We start from the raw sequence: 27,191 nt of genomic DNA on the forward strand, positions 1-27,191 counted from the left end.
CATCAGACACAGAGTGGGGAACAGAATGGATGGAGTGACTGAAATACACTGCTGAGGGGAGCAGTGGGCGAGACAGGAGGGGTCTGCTGTGCCATGTGGGCAGCTCCCTGGCCAGGAATCGAACTTGTGCTGCAGTGGCTAAGGATAGTTTCATAGGTTGCATCTTAACCCCTTGTGCCATCAGGGAGCCCCGAGAGTTTATTTTTTAAATTAAATTTATTTATTTATTTTCTTACATCATCATTGTCTTAACAAAAAACATTTTTTGAAAATGTCATTTTTGGACAGTGTTTGATTTCTTCCCTCAGGTGTAGTCCCCTTAGTTCTTCCACCACCGTATCACCTGTGATCCATCACCATAGTGCCTTGTGCTCTTCCCTCCACTGTTTTGACCTGTCTCGTCTCCCCTCCCCAGCTATATGCTTCAGATCTATGGTCAGCTTGCAAGTTTTGGATGACTGCCTTCTTGCTGTGTCCTCACCTGGTCATGCCTCTGTGCTTGAATGCTCCTGGTGTCTCTTGCGTACGCAAATTTCCATGAGGGCAGTAGTCAGATTGGGCTAGGGCCTCATTTTTTAATTACCTCATTACAGATCCTATCTCCAAATACAGTTACTTTCTGAGGTACTGAGGGTGGGGTACTTCAACATAAGAATTCTGGGGGGATACAATTCAGTCCATACCACCCACCCACATGTAAAGGACATGACAGTGCAGGTGTTGGTCCAGAAAATGAACTGACTCCTAGCCCTCTGAGCAGACGCCAACATGAATTCTTGTCCCCAAAGCACATATCAATACATATTGTAACCTGGTGAGTCAACCAGGGAACTCTCCCCAGGAGTCTAGCCTCACCTGACGTGCTTCATTCTTACCTTTGCTCACATATTTATTCAAGAAGCATTTCCTGGGTGCCTGTCAAGTACTGGGCACTAGACTAAGTGCAGGGGGTTGCAAGGCATTGTGACCTCTGACCCTGAGATATTCATGGTTTACAGTGAGAAACAGACCCACAGATAAATAGATGTGATGATATGTGATATAACAGGACAAGTCCACACCCGATGCAGTGGTGTTGAGGTCTGAGCACACGGCTGTGGACATTTGAGCCGAGTCTTTAGGAATGTGTAATGCTCTTACTACTAATAGTTGACATTTATGGAATCTTTACTATGTGGCAGGCTTGGTGTTGTATGTTTGTGTTTTTTTTTTTTTAAACAAATAATTACACCTTCAACAACTACTACCAGGTTGTTGGGCCTTATGACAGTTCCAGGAGCGGGTGTTACTACCTTCCTATTACTGATAAAAATAAAGGCCCAGGGAGCTAGTAATGGACTAAATGTTTGTGTCCCTGAAATTTCATGCCTCCCAAGCTCTAAGTCCCAATGTGATGGTAATAGGAGGTAGGGCCTTTGGGAGGTAGTTAGGTTTAGATGAGGCCATGAAGGAGGAACTGTGTGATGGGTTTAGTTCATTTGAAGAAGAGGAAGAGACACAAGAGCTCCCTTTCCACGTTCATACCAAGGACCGGCCTTACATGCACAGTGAGGAGGCGCTGTCTATAGCACAAGAACTGCAACTGCTGGCCCCTTGATCTTGGATTACCAAAATTGTGAGAATTATGCTATTTTGCTATGACAGCTCTAGCTGACTAGTGACTGCAGGAATTTGCCTAAGGTCCTGTGGTGTTCGGTGGCAGAGCTAGGATTTAAAACTCTGCTGGTGTGAATCTCAGCAGAAACCAGCCTGGAGGAACAAGGAAGGATGGTAGGAGGATGGGAGAGGCTGACCCAAGTTTAGCCTTTCTGTGCCTCAGTGTCCTAGTCTGTAAAAGGATAACAGTAACAGGCATCTCCTAGGGTTGCATTGTGCTTAGACCAGCAGCCCCTGGCATGTAGCAGAAGCTATATTTGTGTGTGGATCCACATGGTGATTTGAGGGATGGTGGGTGGTTAGTTAGGAGATTGTTGCTATGATCCAGGTAAGAGACAGTGAGCATGAGACTCAGAATAACAGTGAGGATAAAAAAAAAATTTGAGAGGGAGAAATAATTTATATTATACTTTGTGATTAATTTTTATAGTATTATTATAATTTTAAAATTTGTAATTATATATTTATAATTATATTTTATAAATTTATAGCTTTTTAAAAATATTTTTATTATTTATGCATACAAGAGCTGGGGTACAGGCCAGAGATGCCAGGGTGGGGGGAGTGAGGGGATTCACCAGAGACAGAGTGGGGAACAGAACAGACAGACTGAGTGAAATACACTGCTGAGGGGAGCAGTGGGCGAGGCAGGAGAGGTCTGCTTCGCCATATGGGCTGCTCCCTGACTGGCTGGGGATCGAATTCGTGTCGCAGAGGCTGCGGATTGCTTCATAGCGCGGTGCTAAACCCCTTGCTCCACCAGGGAGACCCTATAGCTTATATTTTATACTGTTATTGTAATTTATAAATTATGTAATTTATTATATATAATACTTATTAATACTATAAACATATATTCTAAATCACATAATTTATAATTGCATTATAATTTATAATTATATTAATCGCCATAGAAAATGAGCAGTGGTGGATGTGATATAACAAGTGTCAGAGAGAGGTCTCCAGCTGGCTTGGGTGACACAGTGACATTAACAAAAATGGCCAGCGCTGTGTGCCAGGCTCTGTGCTAAGTGCTCCTCCTTTGTATCCAGAGTCTGACCCAGCTTGATTATTTTTTGGTAACATTTATCATACCACCTGACATGTAAACATATTATACAGGGTCAGCAATAAACCTTAGATCTCCCGCAAGGGAGGAGGAAAAAGGTAGGAACCCCCAATGGCTGAGTACTGTCTCTAGGAGACTGAATGAAGAAAAAACTGTAGATTACTTTAAGCAGGAAGTAATTGGTTCACCTACTCTCTATCTACTGGAGTGAGCTCCCAAGCACCCCCCAAAAAATAAAGCAAGCGATGATTCTCCCTCTGAAAGCACGGATCACATATTCCCTGGATACACGCAATGCATCACTTTGCTTTGTCGTCCTCCTATTCTGATGTCTGCATGTTTTCTGTGAAGTGGGCACAGCAGTCATTGCAGCAGCCATACCATGGCTCTCTGGTCAGCTATGTAACGAATTTTCTTAAGATTGCAGGGAAGAGGGAGACTGACTTCAACCTCCTTAAGGGAAAGGGGATGTAGCAGCAGGTTGGGTTTCCAGGGAAGCAGATGGTTTAATGTGCAGGATTTTTTTTTTTTTTAAGATTTATTTCTTTATTCATACAAGAAGTGGGGTACAGGCCAGAGGTGTGGGGATGAGAGGATTCACTAGAGACAGAGCAGGGAATAGAACAGGTAGACTGACTGAAATACACTTCTGAGGGGAGCAGCTGGTGAGACAGGAGAGGTCTGTCTCGCCACGTGGGTTTCTCTCTGGCTGGCAGGGAATTGAAACCACGCTGCAGAGGCTGCTGACAGCTTCACAGCTTGGCTGTGCTCAATTTGCTGCACCACCCATCACCACCACTGGGGAGGCCCTGTACTCTTCTCTCTTGTTTGTGTTTTCTTCTGTAGGAAAACAATATATCTCCTACTTAGAGAAAACATTAGCTGGTAGTGAGAAGAGGTGCTATAGGGGAGCAAGCAAAAGTTGGGATTCTGAAGTTGATGTGTCAATTTGAATCAACACCTGCCAGATATTGGGCTTTGGGCTTTCACCTCCCTGTGCTGAGCTGCTTCCCTGAGCAAGGACTGTGAGAGCTGGGGACACTGAGTGGTTGGCATGGCCATGGCAGTTCTCTTATGGAAAATTTGAAAATTTGAAGGATGAAGCCCAAAGTGTATTTTAAAAAAACATTCATGTATTTCTACGAGGACCATCTGGAAAAAATAAATGTATTGATGCTTTATTTCTGGAAGATGACAAAAACGTGTGTGTGTGTGTGTGTGTGTGTGTGTGTGTGTATCTGTAAACTGGCCTGGAGTGAGTGTACCCATGAACAGTTGTAGAGAAGCTGCCTTTTGGGCTGGAATCCTGAAAGAAGTTTCCAGAGCGTTCTTTTTTTAATTTTAAATTAAATTAAATTTTTTGATTATGCTCAGTGAAGTAAGTCCACAGCATTCTTAAGAAGGAAAGCAGGTCTCTTATCATCATGGTCAGGGTGACTATGGCCTACTGGTAGCAAGGGTTATCTGGGCAGTGAGTCTCTCCCCCTAAGGCTACTGACATTGGTCTGTGAGGCCTAGTCCCCCTTCCTTACAAAAGGATCAGTTGCCAGATACCAGGGCTGCATTCCTAGGGCTGGTGTGGTATCAGGGGCCAGGTGGGGGTCAGGCAGACAGGCTGTCTGCTGTGGCTGGCAGCATATAGCATCTCTTGGAAAGGTCGGGCCAGGCCAGCAGCTGCAGCCCTCAGGCCACTGTTGCTGACAAACAAGTTGGAATAACAAGAGTGATCACCCTGCCAGTTCTTCAACACTGACTTCTCTGCACTAGTCCCTGCGGCATTATTTATAATCATGAGACAAGGCAGATAGGCCATGTTGTAGAGAGCTCCGTAGCTGGTAGGAAGAATGAGTAGATCAATGGATTTTGAAGTGTAAGACATACTCCCAATTGCAATAGCCACAGAATACCTGCTCAAGAAATATTCAGTTAAAAAAAATCATTAGATTGAAAGAAATTATAAAAATGAGACTTGTTATTAGAAAAAGCAATCAGCAATACAGAAGCAGAGAGAGGAAATACTAAAATACCCTCTTTCTTTCCCTCCCTCAGAGGAGAGGCCATCATTTTGGCATGTGTCCTTCCATTCCAGAACAGAAAGATGCACCTCATTCATTCAGACAGCCACATAACTTTCACCGTAAGACCTGTTTGAGATTTTTCACTGTTGTAATGCTCCAGTGGACTCAGAGAGAGATTCCTAATCTCTCTCTCTGTCTCTCCCTGTGTGGTGTGTTTGCACACAAATGTCAATATTTCCTTAGGACAGAGTTCTACAGTGGAATTTCTAGGTCAAAGGGCATGCACATTTAAAATGGTGCCAAATTTCCTTACAAAAAGTCTTTACATTCCTGTCGATTGTCATGCTCTGATTTCTTGCCAATTTGAGAGGTGAAAACTACACATAAGTTGTTTTATTTAACTTTACTAAGAGGATATTTTATTTTAAAAATTGTGGTCAATTACACATAACAAAATATGTCATTTAAATCATTTTACAGCAAACAGTCCTGTGGCATGAAGCACTTTCATTTGATTAGCTAGTGAACATGTTTTCATTTTTCTATTAATGACTGTATTTTTCCTTCTCTTCCGGTCCCGCCCTTCTCCCTCACACTTCCCTTCCCTCCCTCCCTCCCTCACTTGCTTTCTTTTGCCTCTTTATTATCTTTACAGAATTTCTATTTTTTTTTTTAGAGGCATGTTTTTTATTTATTTATTTGTTTGTTTGTTTGTTTTGTTTATACATGCACTGGGTACAGTCAGAAGCACGGGAGGGTGAGAGAATTCACCAGAGCCAGAGTGGGGAGCAGAGCAGGCAGAAGGACTGAAGTACACTGCTGAGGGGAGCAGCGGGCAGCAGGAGAAGTCTGCGCACCATGTGGGACCCTCCTCCAGTGGCCGGGGATCAGCCGGGGATCGAACCGGCGCCGCAGAGGTCGCGGGCAGCTTCGCAACCCAGCGCTCAACCGCTGCGCCACCGGAGAGGCCCTCTTTACAGAATTTCTAACTAGGTTCTGATGTCCTTTTTCTTCCTCTCCTTTTTATAAAAGTAGGAGATTTTCTGTATTATGATACTATCTAGATTCAGTTTTATGTATTTTTCTTGGTTTTTTACATATTACATCACTTCTAATCTTTATAATATCTTACAAGACAAGTATTATTTCTGTTTTTCAGATGAAGCAATAGTTTAGAGAGGTTACATGTCTTGTCTGAGGTGGCAGCTCTGTCTGGCTCTTCCACAGTGCTCTGGCTAAGGGGGCAGTAGGGACTCTGCAGTAGGCCTGAAGACTCTGGTGGGCATGAGCAAGAGTAGCAGGGTCTCTGGGAAGGCTGGGGTGGGGGGAGTTGAAGAGACTTTAGGGAGAAGCTGGCCTAAGGTTTGGAAAATGAGTTTTGGAAAATCTAGAACCTGGTTTCCTAAGCCTCAAGAAAATAAGAGACAGGGCCTCTCTGGTGGCTCAGCAGTTAAAGACTCATCATTATCAAGCTATCACCAGCCACTGAGGCTTGAGTTCTATCCCCAGCCAGGGAGCTACCCACATGGCACAGCAGACCTCTCCTGTCTCACCTGCTGCTCCCCTCAGCAGTGTATTTCAGTAGATCCACCTGTTCTGCTCCTCACTTTGTCTCTGGTGAATCCTCTCATACCCCTGCACCTTTGGCCTACAGCCCAGTTCTTGTATGCATACATAAATAAAAATAAATCTTATATATTTATATATATATGATGCTTCCAATTAATTAAAAAATAAAGAAAATAAGAGACAGGGTTTCCCCACCCCCCCTACTGCTACATGAAGGACCATGGAAACACTTAGAAAATTGTGGGTGTTCACTGTGACTGCAAATAGAGGCCAGAGATTGTGGTCTGGAGGTCCTTTGTGGTGTTAATTATGGAAGTTTCTTGTTTTTCTCTCTCAACACCCAATCAACCACCCAGTCCTGTGGTTTTTTCCCTGTACTGTCATTTCTTGGTATCCCCTGCCAGAGTCTGGCCCATCGTCTCTCCTAGACTTCTCCTCTCGCTCCCTCCAGTGTCCTCCCTGTACTGTAGCCCCTGTCATCTAAAACTCACATTTGATTGTGCAATGCTTCTGCTTAAAATACTTGGATAGCTCTGTAGTACCTTTCAGATAGGGGCCCAGCACCTTAGTTCAGCTCACAAGCCCTTCACCTTCTGGCCCCAGCTCTCCCTTCCATACCCTTACCTGCCTTGGTCTATGTACCAACTAGACTGAATTCCACAAACATAGTTAACTTTCTTTCGTGCCTCAGTGTTTTTGCTTATACTCTTCCCTTTCCCTGGAATGCTATTCCAGGCTAACACTTACTTAAATTTTAGGTCTTGGTTTAGAAAACATTCCACTAGGAAACCTCCCTGTAACGATGGGGCTTGGTTATGGGTTGTTATGAACCCTTATTGCTCACATCCTACCATTTTTTAACTTTCTTTTTGTCTGTCTCTCTCTTGATCCTGGCTGTACGTTGGAATTACCAGGACAGTTTTAAAAATACTGATGTTGGGGCTCTACTCTCCAGAGATTTCAAGTTAACTAATAGAATTGGGTGCTGGTCTTCAGTAGTTTGTAAGTTCTCTAGGTGACCCTAATGGGCAACCAGGTATGAGAACAGGGTTCCATCAGAAGCTTCTTGGGGCAGGGGTCCTCTCTGTTATTCAAAATGTATCACTTCACACTGAAAGGCTCAAATGTTTAAGTGCACTGAATAAATCAATGCTGCAGTTTCTATAAGGGAGGCAGGAGCCATGGAAGACAAAAAATGACGCATACCAAGTATACATTGGGGAGCAAGTTAGAAACAACCTGCGGATTTTGAGGGATGCAATTCAGCTCATACAGGCATCTTAATACGTCTAGTCTATAAGGTGACAAGGAATGAATCAAAGTTAAAGCTGGGCCTCCCTGATGGCCCAAGGGGTTAAGTCTCAGCATTGTGAAGCTATTGCAGCCACTGCAGTACGAGTTCGATCCCCAGCGAGGGAGCTGATACACATGGCTCAGCAGACCTCCTCTGTCTCGCCTGCTGCTCCCCTCAGCAGTGTATTTCAGTAGATCTGCCTGTTCTTCTCCCTGCTCTGTCACCCTCACCCCACACCTCTGGCCTACACCCCAGCTCTTGTATGCATAAATAGATAAATCTAAAAAAAAATTAGAAAATAAAGTTAGAGCTGGGATTGGTAAAGGAGCAACTGTCACTCATTAACAAAGTAGGAAGAAATCTACCCCTTCCTGTGGTTTGGACAAGGTCCATGTTTTGTCTGTATTAAGATGTGATTATGGAGTGATACTGTTTTTGCCTTCATCCATCACAGTCACAGGGTGATCTAGTGAGATGCTGATAATCTGTGAAATTGCTTATGTTCAGCAGAACACCAAGGCCTGGCTGTGGCTGTTGCCAGCTTGTAGCAACACCAAGACCTTACTGATGGAACCAGGCCAGCTCCTGGCTCTCAGAGGATGTTTTCTTTTTCTCAGGATCTAGGTATGAACAGTGAGCCTGTTATACAAACACATAATACTTAGGCTTTTGGTGTCAACACTGGGTGACCAAGGGAATGTGGCAAAACTCCATTTCCCTTCCTGGGATGAATGGAGCCTGAAGACCTAGAAGTGCAGGAAGTTGGTGTTTCCACCACTAAATTAGTTCAGGTCTCCTGCTGCTCACCTGGAGCACATGCCCTGATGGAGGAGTGCCATGCCAGGATACCTGGGAATTGCTGGGCACCCCAGTTTACCATAGGTTACCTACTGCTGTGGGACAAATGGCCACAAACTCCTTGGTTTAAAATAACGCACATTAATTATTTCACAGTTTCTCTGGGCAAGGAGTTGAGGCATGAAGTCTTCAGGGGGTCATGTGCTCAGGGTAGGGAGCAGAGTTACGGTCAAGGTGTTGCTCAGAAACAGGTTCTCATCAGAGGTTCAACTGGGGAAGGTTCTCCTTCTGAGCTTGCTCAGGTTGTTGGCAGAATTCATTTTCTTGTGGGAGTAGGATTCATGGAAACTTGTTTCTTCAAAGACAGTAATGGAGAGAGACACTCTAGCAAGAGCAGCACTACAGCCTTACAGAATCACCTGCAAGTAATCCCAGACTTTCTACCACTTTTGCCCTATTCCTTTGTTTAGAAACAAGTTGCAGATCTTGCACACACCCAAGGAAAGGAAATTAAACAAAATTGTAAATACCAGGAGGCTGTATCATGGGGCCTGCCCGCCACTCATAAGCTTTCCATAGCAGCTTGGGAAATCTGAAGAGTGTGAAGTGATTAAGGTCTTAGATAGCCGCAGCAGGGCAAGGCAGGGTGAGAACACAGTGTGGCTGAAGTCACGGCAAATCCTCTGTGTACCCTAAAAGCTTTGTTTTTGAGGGAAGATCTGATTTTTAGGAAAGAGCAGAAAGGCATCCAGGGTATAAAAACTTCAGGTGATTGCTATGAAGGGGACAAGCCACAAGGTTTGTGTAAATTAGGAAGCCAGGACTAGGGGTACAAAAGAACTGAGGATTAAGTGGACCCAAAGAGGGTTGCCAGGGATATCAACCATTTATGAAAGAGAGACAGAAAGAAGCAGAAATATCCAACACTCTGGCAGTGGGATGCAAAAGGTGTGGACCAAGAACGATACCTAAGTGAGGGAGCTCAACTAGACACAAGTGATGCTGAGAGGAAGAGAGGAGGGTACATGGATATTTAGCATTTTTTTCTTGACCAAGAAGGGGAAGCCAGGAAAGACTTCAGCCTAGATGTTTTTAGAAGGCCACCAAGGATCAAACCACCTCAGCAAGACTGCCACCTGGTCTGAGGCAGTACCATGGAGTGAGGGGAACTCAGGAATGCGTGTGCAGATGCTTACCTCCACCCTTCCTTGGGTGGGACAGAGACAGTAGAATCTCTCATTTCCCTGGGGACCACCCTCTTACAGAGACAGTGCATGTAGACTAGATGTGATTCTATTGAATGTTTGGACACTGTGTGCTTTTCAGAATAACTTCTCCTTACCGATGGGGCTGGCTAAGACAGGGAATCCCACCTTAAAAAAAAAATGTTAGAATCGAACAAAGTTATTCATACACTAGATATTTCAAACTCTGTGCCTGACCATATCTTGGGTCATAAAACAAGTCTCAATAAACTGAAAATGACTGCAGTTACACAGAATATGTTCTCTGACTACAATGCAATAGATTAGAAATGAATAACAGCAAGTAATCAAGGAAAACTTTGTAATTTGGAAATTAAGCAACATACTTTGAAACAAGCCACGGTCAGAGAAAAATATCACTAGGAAAATATAAAGTATCTCCGACTGAATGATAAAGACAATACAACTTTCAAACTTTGTGCAATGCATCTAAAGCAGTGTAGAGAGGGAATTTATAGCTTTCAAAGTTTTTATTAGACAAGAAGAAAGGTTTAAAGTCATTGATCTAAGGTTCTACCTTAAAAATCTAGAAGAAGAGGGCCTCCCCGGTGGCGCAGCGGTTGAGCGCTGGGTTGCCAAGCTGCCCGCAGCCTCTGCAGCGCCGGTTCGATCCCCGGCTGCTCCCCATTCACCGGAGGAGGGTCCCACATGGGGAGGAGGGTCCCACATGGCGCGCAGACCTCTCCTGCCGCCCGCTGCTCCCCTCAGCAGTGTACTTCGGTCCTTCTGCCTGCTCTGCTCCCCGCTCTGGCTCTGGTGAATTCTCTCACCCTCCCGCGCTTCTGACTGTATCCAGTGCTTGTATCAAATAATAAATAAATAAATAAATTCTTAAAAAAATCTAGAAAAAGAAGTCAGTAGAAGGAATGAAATAAAGAGCAGGAGTCAGCAAAATAGAAAAGAGACAAGCAATAAGAGAAAATTAACAAACTCAGTTACGTTTTGTGACATTAATTCCTCCTCCATTTCTCTCTAGTCAAAGCTCATTGGTTGAGAATTCATTTGGAATGGAGAAAGAGTATGAAATAATAGTTAACTTCTTTTTTTGAGTTCCTCATGCTTGATGTTTGGGAAAGAGTGTCATTTCTTCAGGCGACTGCTATGAAGGACAAGTCACACAGGTCTGTGTGACTAGAGAAGAATGTCTTTTTGTCAGTAGGTGGCGCTGCGGGCACCTTGGAAAGGACAGGCTGCGTTCTGGGGCGCTGGGGGGACCCATTGAAACGAGGGAGTCACCGAAGACAAGAGAGAGAACCCCAGAAAGCAAATCCTCAAAGTGGTAGAAGTGGAGAAGTTACCGATTTCACAAAAACATCTGAAGCCTAGACGTCTGTGGTATCAAAGCTAGAAAAACTTGAGTTTTCAAAGCTGGGGATTCCTAAAGCTAGGGGTTCTTTACTGCAGTACCCAGTTGGGCTTCTCAGTCTCAGAGAAATTTCTCCCATTGTATGGAAATGAACCCCCTCCATCAGTTCAGAGTTTCCTTCAGAGTCTAAAAATAGACTGGGACTTAAAACAATTATGACTCCGGGCTACAAATGCCCCATTACAACACCACTCAGAAGTTAATCACGTGTAAGTTCAGATTATAAAGGTAGGTGATAAAATGCACTCACGACTGGGAGAGAGATGGGAGAGGCCTGCTATAGCTAGTAACATTTGCAATATTTTCTTCCTGAAGGATCAAGACTCAGAAAAGCCCCTTGGGATGGAAAGGACGCAAACACGTTTCGCAGGCCTCCAATGTGCGCCATTTAGAAAACAAATGTCCACATTTTAAATCTTTGCAGCAATCCTTCAAGTGTGGAGATAACATCCTTTCTATTATTCCCCTGAATCCCTTACGAGGGCAATTAATGGAGTGCGGTTTTTGTGGTTCCGGACTCCAAGTGGATACCCACACGTCTGTTCCTCTCTTTTATAGACAGATCTTCCATACGACTTCCTTTGTTAAAAATGAACTTTCCTTTAAACATAGCGTTTCGCTTGTTTCTTTGATCCACCTCTTCCCATTCAGAATTGACAGCGTGAGCACAGAAGTAAGGGCAGCAGCCAGCACAATTTTAGGCTGAATGGAGATGGCAGCGCTGGACTCCACTCTCCCCTTCTCTGCGGCCCACGAGGTGGCCGGCGGCCGGGGCAGGGTTTGCGCGGGGGGAGCGGGGCGCCTGGGCTCCCGCGGCCGCCTCGGTGCAGGGCTGACCTGCCGCTGCGGGGCAGCGAGGCGGGGCTTTGGGGGGGGTCCGGGCCAGGTCCCACGTGGCCACTGCCGCCGGGATCCCCGGGCCCCGCCCGGAGGCGGCCGCGCGAACTGCAGAGGGAGCAGGCTAGAGGCGCGGGGCAGCGGGCGAGCGCCCCCCGGACCCCCTCATCCTCAGCCCCCCAGCCCGTCTGCCATGGCCGACTCGCGGGGAGTCCGCTGCCCGGCCGCCACGGGCTAGCGGGGCCGGGCGGCCACCGCTCCCTCCCGCTCTCGCTCCGCGTCCCGGGCCTCGGAGCCGCTGGAAGGAGGATGAGTCCCTGGAGCTGGTTCCTGCTGCCGACCCTGTGTCTCCTGCGCTCGGGCGCAGCCCCCCGGCGCGGCGCCCTCGCCTCTGCCAACTGCGACCTCAAGCCCCAAGTAAGGCACGCGTCGGGCGCGGGCGAGGTGCTCCCGGAACCCCCCGGGGTGGCTGCTCCCCGACTCCGGGAGCAGCGCGCTCGGACCCCGAGCCGACTCTGGGCGCCGACTCCCACCTCCCTCGGCCGCGCCTTCCAGCTCGCGCGTCCCGGCTTGGCCCTGGAACCCCCTTCTGGGAGCGCAGCTCTCCAGCCGCTGGAGACCCGGTTCCCCAGTCCTCGCTCTTAGTTGATCCAAGGGGTTCTGGGCAAGGACCCCTGGTCTCGCCAGTCTGCTTCGCGGGCATTCGCTGGACGAATCAGTGAAGACCCAGGGGGGCCGGGACTTGGGCGCATTTACTTTGGACGTTTGTTCTGCCGTCTCTTCCCTAGAATTTAATTTCTCTTGCTCTTGTGGAAATACCAAAAGCATCTTGCAGATGATGCATGGTTTAACCTCTGTTTACTCAACGCCTGAGTTAGATGGACTTGGGGGAACCACTACCCTGTTTTACCGATCTGGGAAACTGAGGCACAGAGACCTTCGTGCTACAGGTCAGGGAGCTGGTTCTCCGAGTGACTACCTTTGACAGCCTCGCGTTTAAGCTAAGGGAGCATCCTCAGACTTTTGCGAGAGAGTTTTGAAGGGTGAGAGGATCCTAAGTGAGGGAGGCCGGTGACCTGCCTGTATCCAGCCAGCCCTGTTGGAGAAGAAACCTAGCGGAGATCGTCTCCCAGACTGTACTGCTTTCGAGATGAATGTTTCCTTCTGATCAGTTTTCTTTATCTCAGAATTTTCCGTGGTTTTCAAATCCCTCACTTTTGAACGTAGTGGAGGTTTTGTGCCTTTCTACCACTGGGTCACATCTCTGTGGATCCGTGGTGCTGGGGAGGGTCACCGAAGTTTGTACTCTGGGTGGCCTGTGAGCTCTTGGACACAGGATGGTATTTAGGGGTTGACCCACCATTGGTGACACCTGCTCAGCATGCGGACCCGACCCATTTCTGAATTTTGGTAATTTTTTTTTATCCTCCAACCTACAGCAAAGGAGAGGGTAACCTAACAACCTTTCCTGGCTCCTGGGTTGCACACTGTGCCCCAAGGCACCCTGGGCTGTGGACACACGGAGGTTCTCCCTCTAGAATGACAGGAGTCTGGTTGTGGGGACAGGAAGGGGTGAGGGAGGGCAGTCATCACCTGGGTAATTTAAAGCCTGCTGTGCGGAGGCTTTATGCTCTGTATGACAAGTAGCAGCTGTCAACTCATGTGAGAGCAGAATGTCTTTCGCTATAGCAAAATCTATTACCAACTTGTAATTATATTGTGATGGGACAGTCTTGGTAGTTTTCTCTCCTTTCTTCAATTTGTCCTCAACAGCACTCAAACTTTTGGGTCTCTGAGCACCTTGGCATTCTAAAACAGTATTGAGGACTCTGGAGAACTTTTATTTAGGTGCATTAGGGCAAATACGAGTGAAACACAAAAATACACACGTATACAGGCCTTTAATTGTCAGAGTGCTGTTATTACATGTCTGTAGCCTCTAGAAAGTTCTGTTTGTACACTTGTGAGAGAATAAGCATGAAAGAGAAAAATATCTTAGTAGTATTATGAAAATAGCTTTGGCTTTCCAGACTCCTTGACAGGGTCTTGGGGACATGCACATGTCTCTGGATCACACTTTGAGTCACTGTTCTGTCCGTGGGACTGTCTCCTCCCCTGCAAGGTGGGTCAGAAGGCCCATCAGTGGCAGGGCTGTGTGCTTGAACTGTGTGCCCTGACGGCACTGTCCTGGGCCTCTCCAGGGCTGCAGTGCTGAGACCATACAGCGAAGCTCTGAATCCAGCCTCCGCCCGCTGCAGCGGCTTCTACAGCATCCTGGAGGCACTGTGGCTGAGAGTTGGCTTGGTTTTCAACTTTTGTTAATCATTAGAGGTCTTCTCAGCGGAAGTCTGTCTTTAGACACTGCAAGCTTTACCCCGGCACCACACAGATGGAATCTCTTCCTTATCAATACTCAAACAGAACTCTTGCGTGCTCTTTACTATTCCTGCCTGAGCTCTTTTACACTTGCTATTTCTTCCCCCAGACACCCATATGCTCGCTCCTTTACTTCCATCTGGTTTTTGCTCAAGTGTCTCTCAATGAGACCCTTTCTGATTATCCTGTTAAACATTATGTCAAGCCCCTCCATCTGCCTTCCCTGCTTTATTTTTCTCTGTAGCACTTAACTACTGTCTGATAAAAAGTTTTATTTCTTGCTCTCCCCATCCCCGCGTGCTCTTCTGTTTATTTTGTTTGCTGCTCTCTCCCCAGGGTCCAGAAGAGTACCACAGGAGATGTGCAATGAAAGGCTGACTCAAGTCAGTTTACTTTAGTATCCTTCTGGCTGACCTGCTGAAATGTACAACTGCACAAGTGCAGTGGTCCGGGGCCCTGGGATGCCAGGGAACTGAGTGCTCCCTTGTTTCATTGCAAGGGACATACACACACACACACACACACACACACGTTAAAATCTCTGGTGATCTAGGTGACAGAACTTGTCCTGTCTTTCTCAGAATGATTGCAGTGAGGTTTTGAGGGACATACCAATCATGTTGTTTTATCTTTTAAATCATCATAATGTTAAAATAAATGGCTTCCTCTAGTAGCATGTGGTGACTACGGTTATAGTGAACTGGGGTAATAGAGCAGTTGGTGGGATTTTTTGGTGTATATGTGGACAAACAGCCCTAGCCCTGAGGGTGTCAATATGAGGGAGGCAGGGATGGTTGCATCTGTGTGATTGGTGATTAGTGGGGGCATTCCTGGGGGTAAAGGCCAGGAAATCCTTAATCAGAAGCCCTGACAACTCCTCTTGCAGCTTGTGCCTTCCCCAAGGCATGGCCCGTGGGGGTGTCAGTGTTCTGCACGAGTGGTTGCTGGTGCAGTGTGAGGCAGGGTGCAGACCGCACTCCATTTATTGAAGGAGCTTGATGATATCAGGCTTATTTCTTTAAAAACACTTAACACTCATGGCTTAAAGCAAGTGGACAACCCCCTACCCTCATTGTGTTCTCTTGAAAAGAGGGAGTGGGGAAAAGGTGGCAGTTTGAGGATGTAAAGATGTCAATGTGGATTTATCTGGGCAGGTCATCAGGGCTTGGGCAGGGGAGATGGACAGAGTCTCACCTGGGAGTCAGGTCTTGCACCTGAGCAACAGTGAATGTAACAGAGTATTCATTGAAAGAGATGTGGCTCTGAGCCACAGATAAAATCTGTTGCATGTTAAGGCCAAAGAATGTGGTGCTTGAAGCTGGGATCTCAGGAGCCAGCGTGCCTGATTTCAAATCCTGGATCTACCACTTAATAGTTATGAGACCTTGTGCAACATAATTAGCATCTCAAGGCTTCCGTTTCTTCATCTGGAAAAGGCCATTATCTTATTTATTTGTTTGTCCTCCAAATTCTTCTCATTCTCTCCTGCATGGGCCCTGGGCATGCTTTCACCCTTGCCATGCCACAAAATTGTTCTTGTCCAGGGTCCCAGTAACTGAAGTGCTGTTGCCTCTAAAGGGCTGTTGTCAGCGCCTCAGCCCCTTTGGCTCATTGAGCCTACTTGCTTCCTTCTCTTAAAATGCTCTTGTTGGGCCTCCCTGGTGGCGTAAGGGGATAAGTCTCAGATTACGAAGCTATCCGTAGCCACTGCAGCACAACTTTGATCCTTGGCCAGGGAGCTACCCACGTGGTGCAGCAGACCTCTCCCGCTCCCCTCAGCAGTGTTTTTCAGTCAGTCTGCCTGTTCTGCTCCCCATTCTGTCTCTGGTGAATCCTCTTACTCCCCATACCTCTGGCCTGTACCCCAGTTCTTGTATTCATAAATAAATAAATCTTTAAAAACAAAACAAAACAAAACAAAAACCAAACCACTCTTGTTGATTGCCGTCCTCTTCTGATTTTCCTAATAATCTCACTGGTCACTTTCTATTCTCTTTTGCTGACTGCTCTTCTTTCCTTTGACTTGGCAAAGTAGTACCTTTGCTAGACCTTTCTGTCCTGTTTACCCTTAGTCCCTTGGAAATCTCATCTAGTCCCATGGTTTTAAATAACATTTAAATGGTGATCATGCCTTCCTTTTTATTTCTGCAAACTCTAGACTCACACATTTACTCATCAACTCAACTTCCTCACTTGGTTGTCTGCTTGACATGTCAACTCAACAGTTGACCTAACCCAAAACTTCTAACCTACTTCTTGAATCCTGTTCGACCCCGTCCTCTCTATCTCAGTCAATGGCAACTTCTTCCGTTTAATTAACTGATTCATCAGCAAATTCTGTTAGCTCTGACTTTCAGAGGCAATCCAGAATCTGATCACGTCTCTTCAATTCTGTCACTGCCACTCTGTTCTCTCACTTGAATCATATCTGTAACTTCCTAACTGGCCTTCTTGTATCTGCCCTCATCCTTTAATCATCTGTTCATCACAGGGCCTCCTGTGGTGGCGCAGTGGTTGAGCGCTGGGCTGCGAGGCTGCCCGCAGCGCCTGTTCATTCCCCGGCCACCGGCGAGGGTCCCACCAAAAAAAAAAAAAAAAAATCATCTGTTCATCACAGCAGCCAGAGTGATCTGGTAACACATCATGTCACTCTTCTCATAAAAGCCTGCAACAGCTCTCATCCTACTCAACACAAAAGCCTGAGCTCTTCCAATAACCAGCAGGCACAGTGTGGTCTGGTCTCTCTCACCTCTCTGAACTCTGTCTCCTGTGTTCCTCTTCAGTCATCCCATTGCAGCCCTGCAGACCTCCTTTAAAATTTTTTCTTTTGTATTTTACCTTATAGGCAGGCCTCCTTGAGGCCCCTCCAACACATCAGAGGGCCTCTTGCCTCAGGGCCTTTGCACTGCTGTTCCCTCTTACTCGAGGGGATATTCTCTCAGATAGGCCCATGGTTTGCCCTCTCACCTTCTTCTCAGCGAGGCTTAAATATACTACCTCCAAGGATATCCAAGGACTTTCCTGCACACCCAATGTGAGAGCACCTCTGTAACTACTCTCTTTCCTGTTTCACATTCTCCACAGCAATTCTCATTAATGTACCTGAGGCAGGTATTGTGCTTCATTCACTTCTGTATTCCCGCATCCTAGAACACACTGGCGCCTGGCACCTAGAACAGTGCCTAACACCAGGTAGGCGCAACTTAAGTAATTGTGAAACAAGTGAGTGCGAGACGCAGATGCGGTGGGACCACCCTCATGCAGTGACAGGATGAGGCCTGGCTCCAAAGACCATTACTATCAGCTGGTTACGCTTGTGTCATTATTATTATTGCAAGGCTGTTTTTTAAAGTCTAAGCAGTTTCCAATGAAAAGATCATACCATGACCCCATTTCTAGATATCAAATGATATCAAATGAAAAAGCAACAATTAAATAATAAGATGAAAATGGATGTGTATGTTTGAACAGACTGTTTCTAAAGAAGGTAGAGGAATTTTGAGGCAGGATGGGTGGATTTAAGGTAGATTCAGTGTACCGGATAAAAACAAACCAAGACCAAAACCAAACAAGCAATGTCTCCCCTCTCCCTCCCAACCCCATAACTCTGCATAAAGGGTTTTGTTTTCCTGGGAGTATATTGGTTTAATATCATGGTCTTCTGATAGATGACTATGAACTAGGTGCCCAGAGGTTTAACAGGAACTTTTCAGCTCTTTGCCACATCACCTAGTTGGAAACAGTCCTCAAGTAGACTGCACGAAACTTATGCCACCAAATGGCTTGGCTAGGTCAATGGGACCCAGTAATATCACCACCCAGGGCTCCTTTGATCATCAACTCTTCCCCATAAGAAAAACAAAAGAGGGCCTCCTTGGTGGCACAGGCCGTTGAGCACCACACTGTGAAGCTGTCCGCAGCCTCTGCGGCGCAGGTTTGATCCCCGCTGGCCGGCGAGATACCCACATGGTGCAGCAGACCTCTCCTGTCTTGCCCTCTACTCCCCTCAGCAGCGTATTTCATCAGTCGGCCTGTTCTGCTCCCCACTCTGGCTCTGGTGAATCCTCTCACCCTCCCGCGCATCCATTTATAAATGGATAAATCTTAAAAAAAAAAAAAAAGACAAAAGAACCAAACTATACCTATGGTTGAAAGGTCACCTTTAGCCAACCAGTTGCATTTACGGGTAATTATTTTGTTATCTTTTTAAATTAACTGAAGTCATAGCTATCAATCTCAGCTTTTGATTAGCATCTAACCAGGGTTTATCTACCAGCTTGATCTAACCCACAGCAAAACATTTGATTGCTTAGACTTGGCAGCCATTTTTGGGTAGACAGTTTTACAGTTTTAATTTGACTTTTAAAACTATTTAAATAACTCTCATCACTACATAAATGATGCCTGAGGACTGGCTGAATACCCTGTACATGATTCATCTGTTAATATGAATAGGTATTTAAATTTATCTTTTAAATGCCTCCTTTCATTCATTCAGTCACTTAACAATTACCTATCTAATTTGTCTCTCCCATATTCTGTAACAGAGGTTGTGATCTAACTTTTATAGATGAAGAAACTGTCTGACATATAGAGAAGTGAAGTGGCTTTTAAAAATTTTGGTGGGCTACCGGAGACAGAAGCAGAATTTAAGCTACTTTTGCCCAATTAGTGTATTCTTGAAAAGGTGGGTATATGAGCAGAACTGCAATTTAAATATCTAAAAAACAAGGTCTCAGGCTGGAGGCCTGGTGTTTAAGAAAACCGAGGCAACATTTTCCATTTGGAAGATTCTCATTTCTTTTGAAAAAGATTTCTCATTTCATTTGAAAACCCCATTCTGGAATACCAGGCCTGCTCCCATGTGGCCGGCACTGGCTTGGGCTGCTTACTCAATCTCCATTATTGAGAGTTAGGGGCTCCTTTGCTGCTCGAGAACCCTAGCAGAGTAAACACCTCCAGTCCATGTGTTTACCTGCCTGCTCTGCCCTCACCTGAGTGGTTTTGTGGTCAGGTGGCAAAGGGGGTAGTTATAGAAGAGAAGGTTGAAGGGTAGGAGTGGGTCCCTATTCCCACCAGATCCATTTTCATGGGTCCTATATTTTGATTTCTTTGTCATATTTCATTTGAAATCAGGTTGCTGCCACCAAATAATAATGCACAAATGCAAATACAATAGATTCTCATTACTTGTGGATTCCACATTTGTGAATTTATCTGCTTTCTAAAATTGATTTGTAACCCCAAAATAAATATTTGCGGTGCTTTCATGGTTATTTGCAGACACGTTTAGAATTTCAAAAAATTTGAGTCACCCCGTGTGCATATCCTCAGCTGAGGCTGAGCAAGTCCACGACACCCTGACTTCTTGGTTCAGCTCTCAGATCTTAAGTGTCCTTTTGGTAGTCTACTTACTGCCATGTTTTTGGCACTTTGTGTTTCTGTAGGAGAGTTCACTGTTTAAAATGGCCTCAAGTGTAGCACTGAAGTGTTATCTAGGGTCCCTAAACACAGAAGGCTGATCTGAGCCTTTGGAAAAGGTACTTGTGTTAGACGAACTTTATTCAGGCATGAGTTATAGTGACTTGTGAGTTCAATGTTAGTGAATCAACAAAATCTATTAAAAAAGTTGCTTGTCAGCACAAGTACACATCTATATCGATGTGCACTGTTGTTGGTGAAACTGTTGTGACCAGAGTCTTGAAGGAAACTATGTCTCCCCTGGGAACAATAATAGTTCAGTATTCAATAATACAGTGCTCATGGTGACTTTATAGCACATAACTATGACAAATAATGAGAATTGCTTGTCAACTGAAACCACACAACAAAGTGTGTTATATAAAAAGTGGATGAAATGAAAGACTTTTGCAAGGGGTACACACTCCAAATCTTTCTTGTCTATAAACCAGTTTTTGCTTGCATGATGCATGACTCAACCATGTGTGTATCTGACTTTTATACTTGCACTGGCTTTTGAACTTGAGGGCTGTCTTGTACTCTTCTCTGGACAGGGCCTCTTAATACCTGGACCCTTCATAGATGCCTCTGCCGAGACTAAGAGACACTTAGGATTAAGGGGCAAAATGCTGTGACCTCAGGTAGACGCATACCACTGCTCAGCCTGTAAAACCACAAGGAAGAGAATCTCTGTCATTGAACCAGGAGGCTTTTGTGAGAAAGAAATTCAATAGGATCATTCACATCTGATAGGGCCAAGAGTGAACTGTGAGATCAGGGTCTCATTAAGTTTGTGGTGTCCAGCTTGACTCCAAATTTGAATAACTAGAGGAGCTTTAAAAATAGCACCTCTGAAGCCACCTCAACAGAGCCTGGTGTGATTGGTCTGGGGTGGAACCCATATGCTATCGAACTTTTAGAAGCTTTGCAGGTGATTGCCATGTGCAGCCAGAGTTGAGAACTTCTGCCTTTGGGAAGGTTGGATTTGAGATCTGAAGAAGCTGAGACCATCAGGTCTGCCTGGGAGGTAACAGTGGGCTCTTCAGCTGTTCCTTACCTGTACCAGGTGTGTCCTGGGAGTCCCATGGGAATCTCCTCTTTAACTTTTGCCCAGTTTATTTGTAGGGCAGGCTGGGTCAAGCTCACAGCCGGTGATTCTCTTGCTTTCTCATTTTAATTAACATTTTGATGGAAATGGGTTGGGGGGCGTGGGAAAGGATGCTGAAATGCAGCCTGCATGAAAGACTCCCCCTCCTGGCAGGTGACCCTCTAGACTCAAAAGTCTAAGTCCTAATATGATAATTTTTCTCCCCTAGTGTGACTTGTCATTTTAATTCACTTTCTCCTCTCAGGTTTCTTTCTTTCTTTTTTTAAAAAAAGATTTATTCATTTATGCATACAAGAACTGGGGTACAGGCCAGAGGTATGTGTGTGGGGGTGAAAGGATTCACCAGAGACAAAGTGGGGAGCAGAGCAGGTGAGACAGGAGAGGTGTCCTGCGCCATGTGGTTAGCTCCCTGGCTGGGGATTGAACTTGTGCAGCAGAGGATGTGGACAGCTTCATAGGCTGTGTCTAAGCCCTTGCACCACCAGGAAGACCCCCCTCTCAGGTTTTTGACCCTCCATATCATGCCTTGATATTGTCTGCTTTCCTTTCAGCAAAGTGAGTTGAATTCCTTCTTGTGGACCATAAAGAGAGACCCACCCTCTTACTTCTTTGGTACGATCCACGTTCCCTACACGCGGGTTTGGGACTTCATCCCGGACAATTCCAAGGAGGCTTTTCAGCAGAGCAGCATTGTGTATTTTGAGCTGGACCTCACCGACCCCTACACTATCTCGGCCCTCACCAGCTGTCAGATGCTGCCGCAGGGGGAGAACCTGCAGGACGTGCTTCCCAGGGACATCTACTGCCGCCTCAAGCGCCACCTGGAGTACGTGAAGCTCATGATGCCCTCGTGGATGACCCCGGACCAGCGCGGTAAGGGCCTCTATGCCGACTACCTCTTCAATGCCATCGCGGGGAACTGGGAGCGGAAGAGGCCCATCTGGGTGATGCTCATGGTCAACTCCCTGACCGAGGTGGACATTAAGTCCCGTGGGGTGCCCGTCTTAGACCTGTACCTCGCCCAGGAGGCCGAGAGGTTGAGGAAACAGACAGGGGCGGTGGAAAAGGTGGAAGAGCAGTGCCATCCGCTCAACGGGCTCAATTTTTCACAGGTAAGACCCTCCTTGCTTGACTTGGTGGCATTTGACTGCGTGGGTGAATCTACTGGAGGACATGTAGGAGGTGGACGAGCAGCACAGTTTATCTAAAAATTGTCTTTGTTCAAGAATGTTATTCTGGGAATTAAAAAAATCAGTCCATGAATTGCCAAGTCCCATCATGATTTTACTTTAAGTAATATCTCACAAACAGAATCAATGCTATTTTGAAAACTATATGAATTTATTAGAAAAACTATCTGAATGTACTAGGTCACAGACAATATACATGTACAAATATGTACACACACAACTGCTTAAAAACCCACTTATCTAAAGTAGATATAACTACTTATTGGTCAGGTTTTATGGACCTAATATATTGCCAAATATCAACAATAGAAGGGGTGAAACAACAAATCTGAGAATGATTTAATTTTTACCTGTAGGTAATTCTACAGAAGTTTGGTTATTTTTTAAAAAGATTTATTTATTTATGCATACAATAATTGGGGTACAGGCCAGAGGTGCGAGGGGTGAGAGGATTCACCAGAGACAGAGTGGGGAACAAAACAGGTAGATTGCCTGAAATACACTGTGGAGGGGAGCAGTGGGCTAGTCAGGAGAGTTCTGCTGCGCCATGTGGATTGTTCCCTGGTGGGGATTGAACTCGTACTGCAGTGGCTGCGGTAATCTTAATAGGTTATCTCTTAACCCCTTGCGCCACCAGGGAGACCTGAAGTTTGTTTGTTTTTGTTTAAACTACATGCCTAATAAGCTATGAAACCAAAGCATATGTGGTCTGTAAGGTGGCATAGGATGAAAATACAAAACGTTTCAATAAGAAAGAAAGTGAATTTAATGTTCAGTAATTGAGAGTTCATGGTGATTTCATAGAATTTAACAATAACAAATAATGGTTGTTGACTGTAAATTGAAACCCCATAGTCCATGGCCTGTCTGGCTTTCACATTGTCCACATCCTCTCAAAGCAGCCTCTTAAAGAATGACCTGATTAAACTGAGTAACAAAAGCATGTAATACATGTTGGGATGATAAGAAAAACAAGTTTTCTTTATTTCATCACATACTTTTAGGGTTCCTGTAGGTATTTAATATCTACAAACTAACTTTCTTATAAGGCCTTGAAGTTAAGCTAATAAAGTTGAAATTGTTTATATTTAAAATAAAACATTATATGATTTATTCCTGAGCCTCTTTTTTTTTTTTTTAAAGATTTATTTATTTATTTATACAAGCACTGGGTACAGTCAGAAGCGCGGGAGGGTGAGAGAATTCACCAGAGCCAGAGCAGGGAGCAGAGCAGGCAGAAGGACCGAAGTACACTGCTGAGGGGAGCAGTGGGTGGCAGGAGAGGTCTGTGCGCCATGTGGGACCCTCCTCCGGTGGCCAGGGAGCAGCTGGGGATCGAACTGGCGCTGCAGAGGCTGCGGGCAGCTTCCTAACCCAGCGCTCAACCGCTGTGCCACCGGGGAGGCCCCTGAGCCTCTTGTTTAAGTGTAACTTAAACAAGATTTATTTATAGAGATAAATAGTAAAATGCTCATAACCTTTGTGTACAGCTCAGTGATGTTTACCATATGCATATGTATGTATGCATGCATATCCATATAACCACCACCCAGGCTAAGATGTTGCACTTTTCATTTCCATCACCCCAAAAGTTAGTATAAAGTTTTCATACATACACACACACACACACACACACAGCACCTGTGAATTTTCACAAACACAGCCATGTGCCCAGCACCGAGAGCAGGAAACAGAATAGCACTGGCCCCTCCAGAAGCTTCCTGGCTCCCCAGCCCTGGGGATAACCATTGTCCTGAAAATCTTTGAGCATAAATTAGTTTGTGTTCTAGGACTTCAAATAAGTGCAGTTACCCAGTATGCCCCTTTAGTGCTTGTCTTTTTACGTTAACGTTATGTTTGTGATTCACCCAGCCTGCTATGTGAATTGCAGAATTTCATCTGAGTTAGTGGGGTGGTGGTGGGTGGAATGTCCCTTTTCAGTGGGGTGAGTTTAACAAGATCATTTGTGCTTGTTTTGATAGAAGTTGAGCCCTGGGACCCTTTCTATTCTTGCCCATTTGAGAAGCAGCTGGTTCCTGCCTCCTTGTTCTGTGGAGCTCTTGCAGAAGGATGCCAGTGGTGTCTGACTAGTGAGATGGAGGAAAGGCCAGGCCCCACGGGCTCTGGAACCCGCCTTCCTTGCTAGTTGCAGGGAAGAGGCAGAGGGCAGAGGCATGGGCAGCTCACCTGGGAGGAGCCCTGCCGCCTGCAATCTGGAGCACCCCACCCACCTCTTAGGCAGCTGGAGACTGAGGCTCAGCTGAGGCTGGATTGCTGTGCTAGTAGTAGAAACCAGTGGCAGATGACCTGGGCATAGAATCCTTGTGCTGCCATTTCCCAGTGTGTGACTTTGAGACATTCACTGAATGTCTCTGAACTTGTCTTCTCATCTTTCAGATGAATTGTCAGGGCAAAAAAAAACCCAGTAAATTGGAAACCATTTCATAAACACTATACAGGTGGAAGGGATAGAGAAATAACGTACAGTGTCTTCTATGAGCTAAGCCTCATTGGTAATTTACATTTAATTCTAGAATTTTACAAAGTGGGCAGTATCATTTATGTTTTAGAGATGAGGAACTGTGGCTCAGTGAGCTTAAGAACCTTGCCCATGACCACTAGCTAACACATGGAGGGATCTGGATTTGATCCCACATATGATGAATTAGGTCGTGGTGATTTTGAGTCTGAAAGATGTTGTGATCGTCAGTGTGTGACCCTGGAATTTTGCAGCCAATGGTTCTGGACTTCTGTTGTCCATTTCATTAGCTATTGGCCACATGAGGCTGGGTGTAAAGCTCTTGAATTTTTAATTCAATTTAATTATAATTGAAGTTTAAAAACAAACTTGATTCATTTATTGGTAAACTTTCTTTTTTGCATTTGCTTCAAATATGTTTTATTCTTTTTTTTTATTGGAAAATTTTTAAGGTTATTTGGAACAACTCAGGCCTGTGAATCTCTTTTTTGAATTACGAATTTTATGAAACTGAATTACAGATCAAGTATTTCTAGTGGAATTTTAGTTTCCAAACTGAGATGTGATGCGAGTTAGAAATGCATGACACATTTAAAAAATTTTATGAAAAAAGAACTTACAATAAATCATGAATAATTTTTTATATTGACTACATGTTGACATGATAATATTTTGCATGTTTGGGGTTATGTAAAAAAATACATATATATATATAAAAGTTCAATTGTATATCTTTCTTTTCTTCTTTTAAAAGATTTATTTATTTATACGTATAAGAGCTGGGGTGTGGGCCAGAGGTGTGGGGGTGTGGTGAGAAGATTCACTAGAGACAGAGTGGGGAGCACAACAGGCAGATCTACTGAAATGCGCTGCTGAAGGGAACAGAAGGGAGACAAGAGAGGTCTGCTGCATCATGTGGATTACCTCCCTGGCCAGGGATCAAACTCGTGCTGCGGAGGCTGCCTCCAGCTTCACAGGTTGCGTCTTAACCCCTTGTACCACCAGGCAGGCCCTGGCTCCCTTTTTGGTGTAAGAGGTCTGCGTCTGCTTTTCTCCATTGACTGTCCATGTCTCTTTATTTTCAGCATGTCAACAGTGTGCGCGCGCACGCGCACACACACACACACACATTCTGTTTCTGGATTTTCCATTTTGTTTCATTGATCTGCTTATCTACTTATGTATCAATACCACATCCTTCATGACTGTCACTTTATGCTACATTTTAAATATTTGCCTATATTGTCACTTTCCTTAATGAGTCTTAAAATCATTGTGATAATGATTAATTTTTAGATCAACTTGGGAAGAACTGATGTTTTTCCTCAATCCAGGAATGTCACCCTTTTGATTTATTTTTATCTGAATCTTTTTTACTTTGTAGAATTTTTGATCTAGATTTTGCTCAATTCATAAATGTGTTCATAATTTTTAACATACATTTTGCTGTGTAAAGACCCTTTTGTCATTATTTTCTATCTGGTTACTAATTTTTATATATTAGTTTAACCATTTAGTGGAAAGATGTTAACTGAATATATATTCTAACAATGTTGGTTGATTCTCTTGCTTTCTTAGTGACTAAACATATCATCGATAAATATTTTGTTTTCACTTTCCTTCATCGTCTCATTTGTTTTTCTTGTTCTAATGTGTTGGTTGGTTAGAATAGCACTAAATAGTAGTGGTAATAAAAGGCGTCCTTCCTTTCCCTAACTTGAATGAGAATACCTGTGATATTTCATTAAGTATGATGCTGGTAATTGGTTTGTCTTTATAATAGGAATAGAATTTTTTTGAATTTCTGTTTTACTAGCAGTTATAACAGAAGCAGTTTTTGCTATTAGTGGAAATAGTTGTTGAGTTTTAATCAGATCTTTTTTTCCCTCTTTTTCTCTTGGGTTTTGATGTCTTGAACTTATGGCTTTCTTCATTTGCCCTCCATCCATAGAGTTCTCAGTATTAAAACACCCCTGCCTGGCTGACCTTTGACTTCTAACTAGGATTAGGGTGTGAGCTCACCAAGAGCGGGCCTCTGGAGTCATTCATTCCCATGTTCATTTAATGAACACACCCATTGAAAAGGTGTCATGTGGTTGTTGCCCTCAGAACCTGAAGTCTTTATAATCCTGGCGATCAGCTTCTCCAGTGCAGGACCATTTTATTCCCCATTGTTTCCGCAGGACTTGATGCCCTCTCAGGAGACAGTACTCAGTAAGCCTCTGTGGGGTAAGTGATGGTGTCTGTAACTGCCTGCTGAGGGAGCAGAGGGTATGATCTTAGAGAAGCTTTCTCTCTGTTCTAGATTTCTCATAATTCCATGATTTTGCCCCACTTCTCTCCCTCTCCTTCCTTCTCCCCTTCATTACCTGGTTACTAATTCTTCCCTTCAGCTATCTTGATTTGATTTAAGGGAAATAGATTTGATCCTCTCTGTGGATTTGATCTTCTCATGTCAGGGCTGACACCATTCTTAATCCTCCAGGCTGGAGTCAGGTTACGACTCCTGTTCTGTGTCATCCAAGGTTTGTGCCTGCATACTCCTGCCGCTGCCTTGATGTTCCCTACGTGAGGAAAGCAGTCGCTTGGAGCTAGAGGCTCAGTGATGCAGGGCTTCCCTGCTATTTTCTTTACTTCCTTCCCATCTATACATGTGGGTTCCCATTAATGATCTGGGGTTCCTGTAGAAATGATCTTCCTAAACCC

At 44.9% G+C, this 27,191-nt stretch overlaps 1 protein-coding gene across 2 annotated transcripts in view; it reads left to right on the forward strand.

The window, feature by feature from the left end:
- Nucleotides 1-12,181: 12,181 nt before the first annotated feature.
- TRABD2A (TraB domain containing 2A) overlaps nt 12,182-27,191 on the forward strand; it is a gene marked incomplete at both ends in the record, with an annotated part of 34,326 nt that continues 19,316 nt past the window's right edge. For both annotated transcript variants that reach the window (XM_084234437.1, XM_084234438.1), the window contains 2 exons: nt 12,182-12,289; nt 21,368-21,928. In XM_084234437.1, the coding sequence (XP_084090563.1) occupies nt 12,182-12,289; nt 21,368-21,928 (669 nt within the window). The remainder of the gene's footprint in view (nt 12,290-21,367; nt 21,929-27,191) is intronic.

This window comes from Talpa europaea (genome assembly GCF_964194135.1).
Source record: "Talpa europaea genome assembly, chromosome: 6".
NCBI lineage: Eukaryota > Metazoa > Chordata > Mammalia > Eulipotyphla > Talpidae > Talpa > Talpa europaea.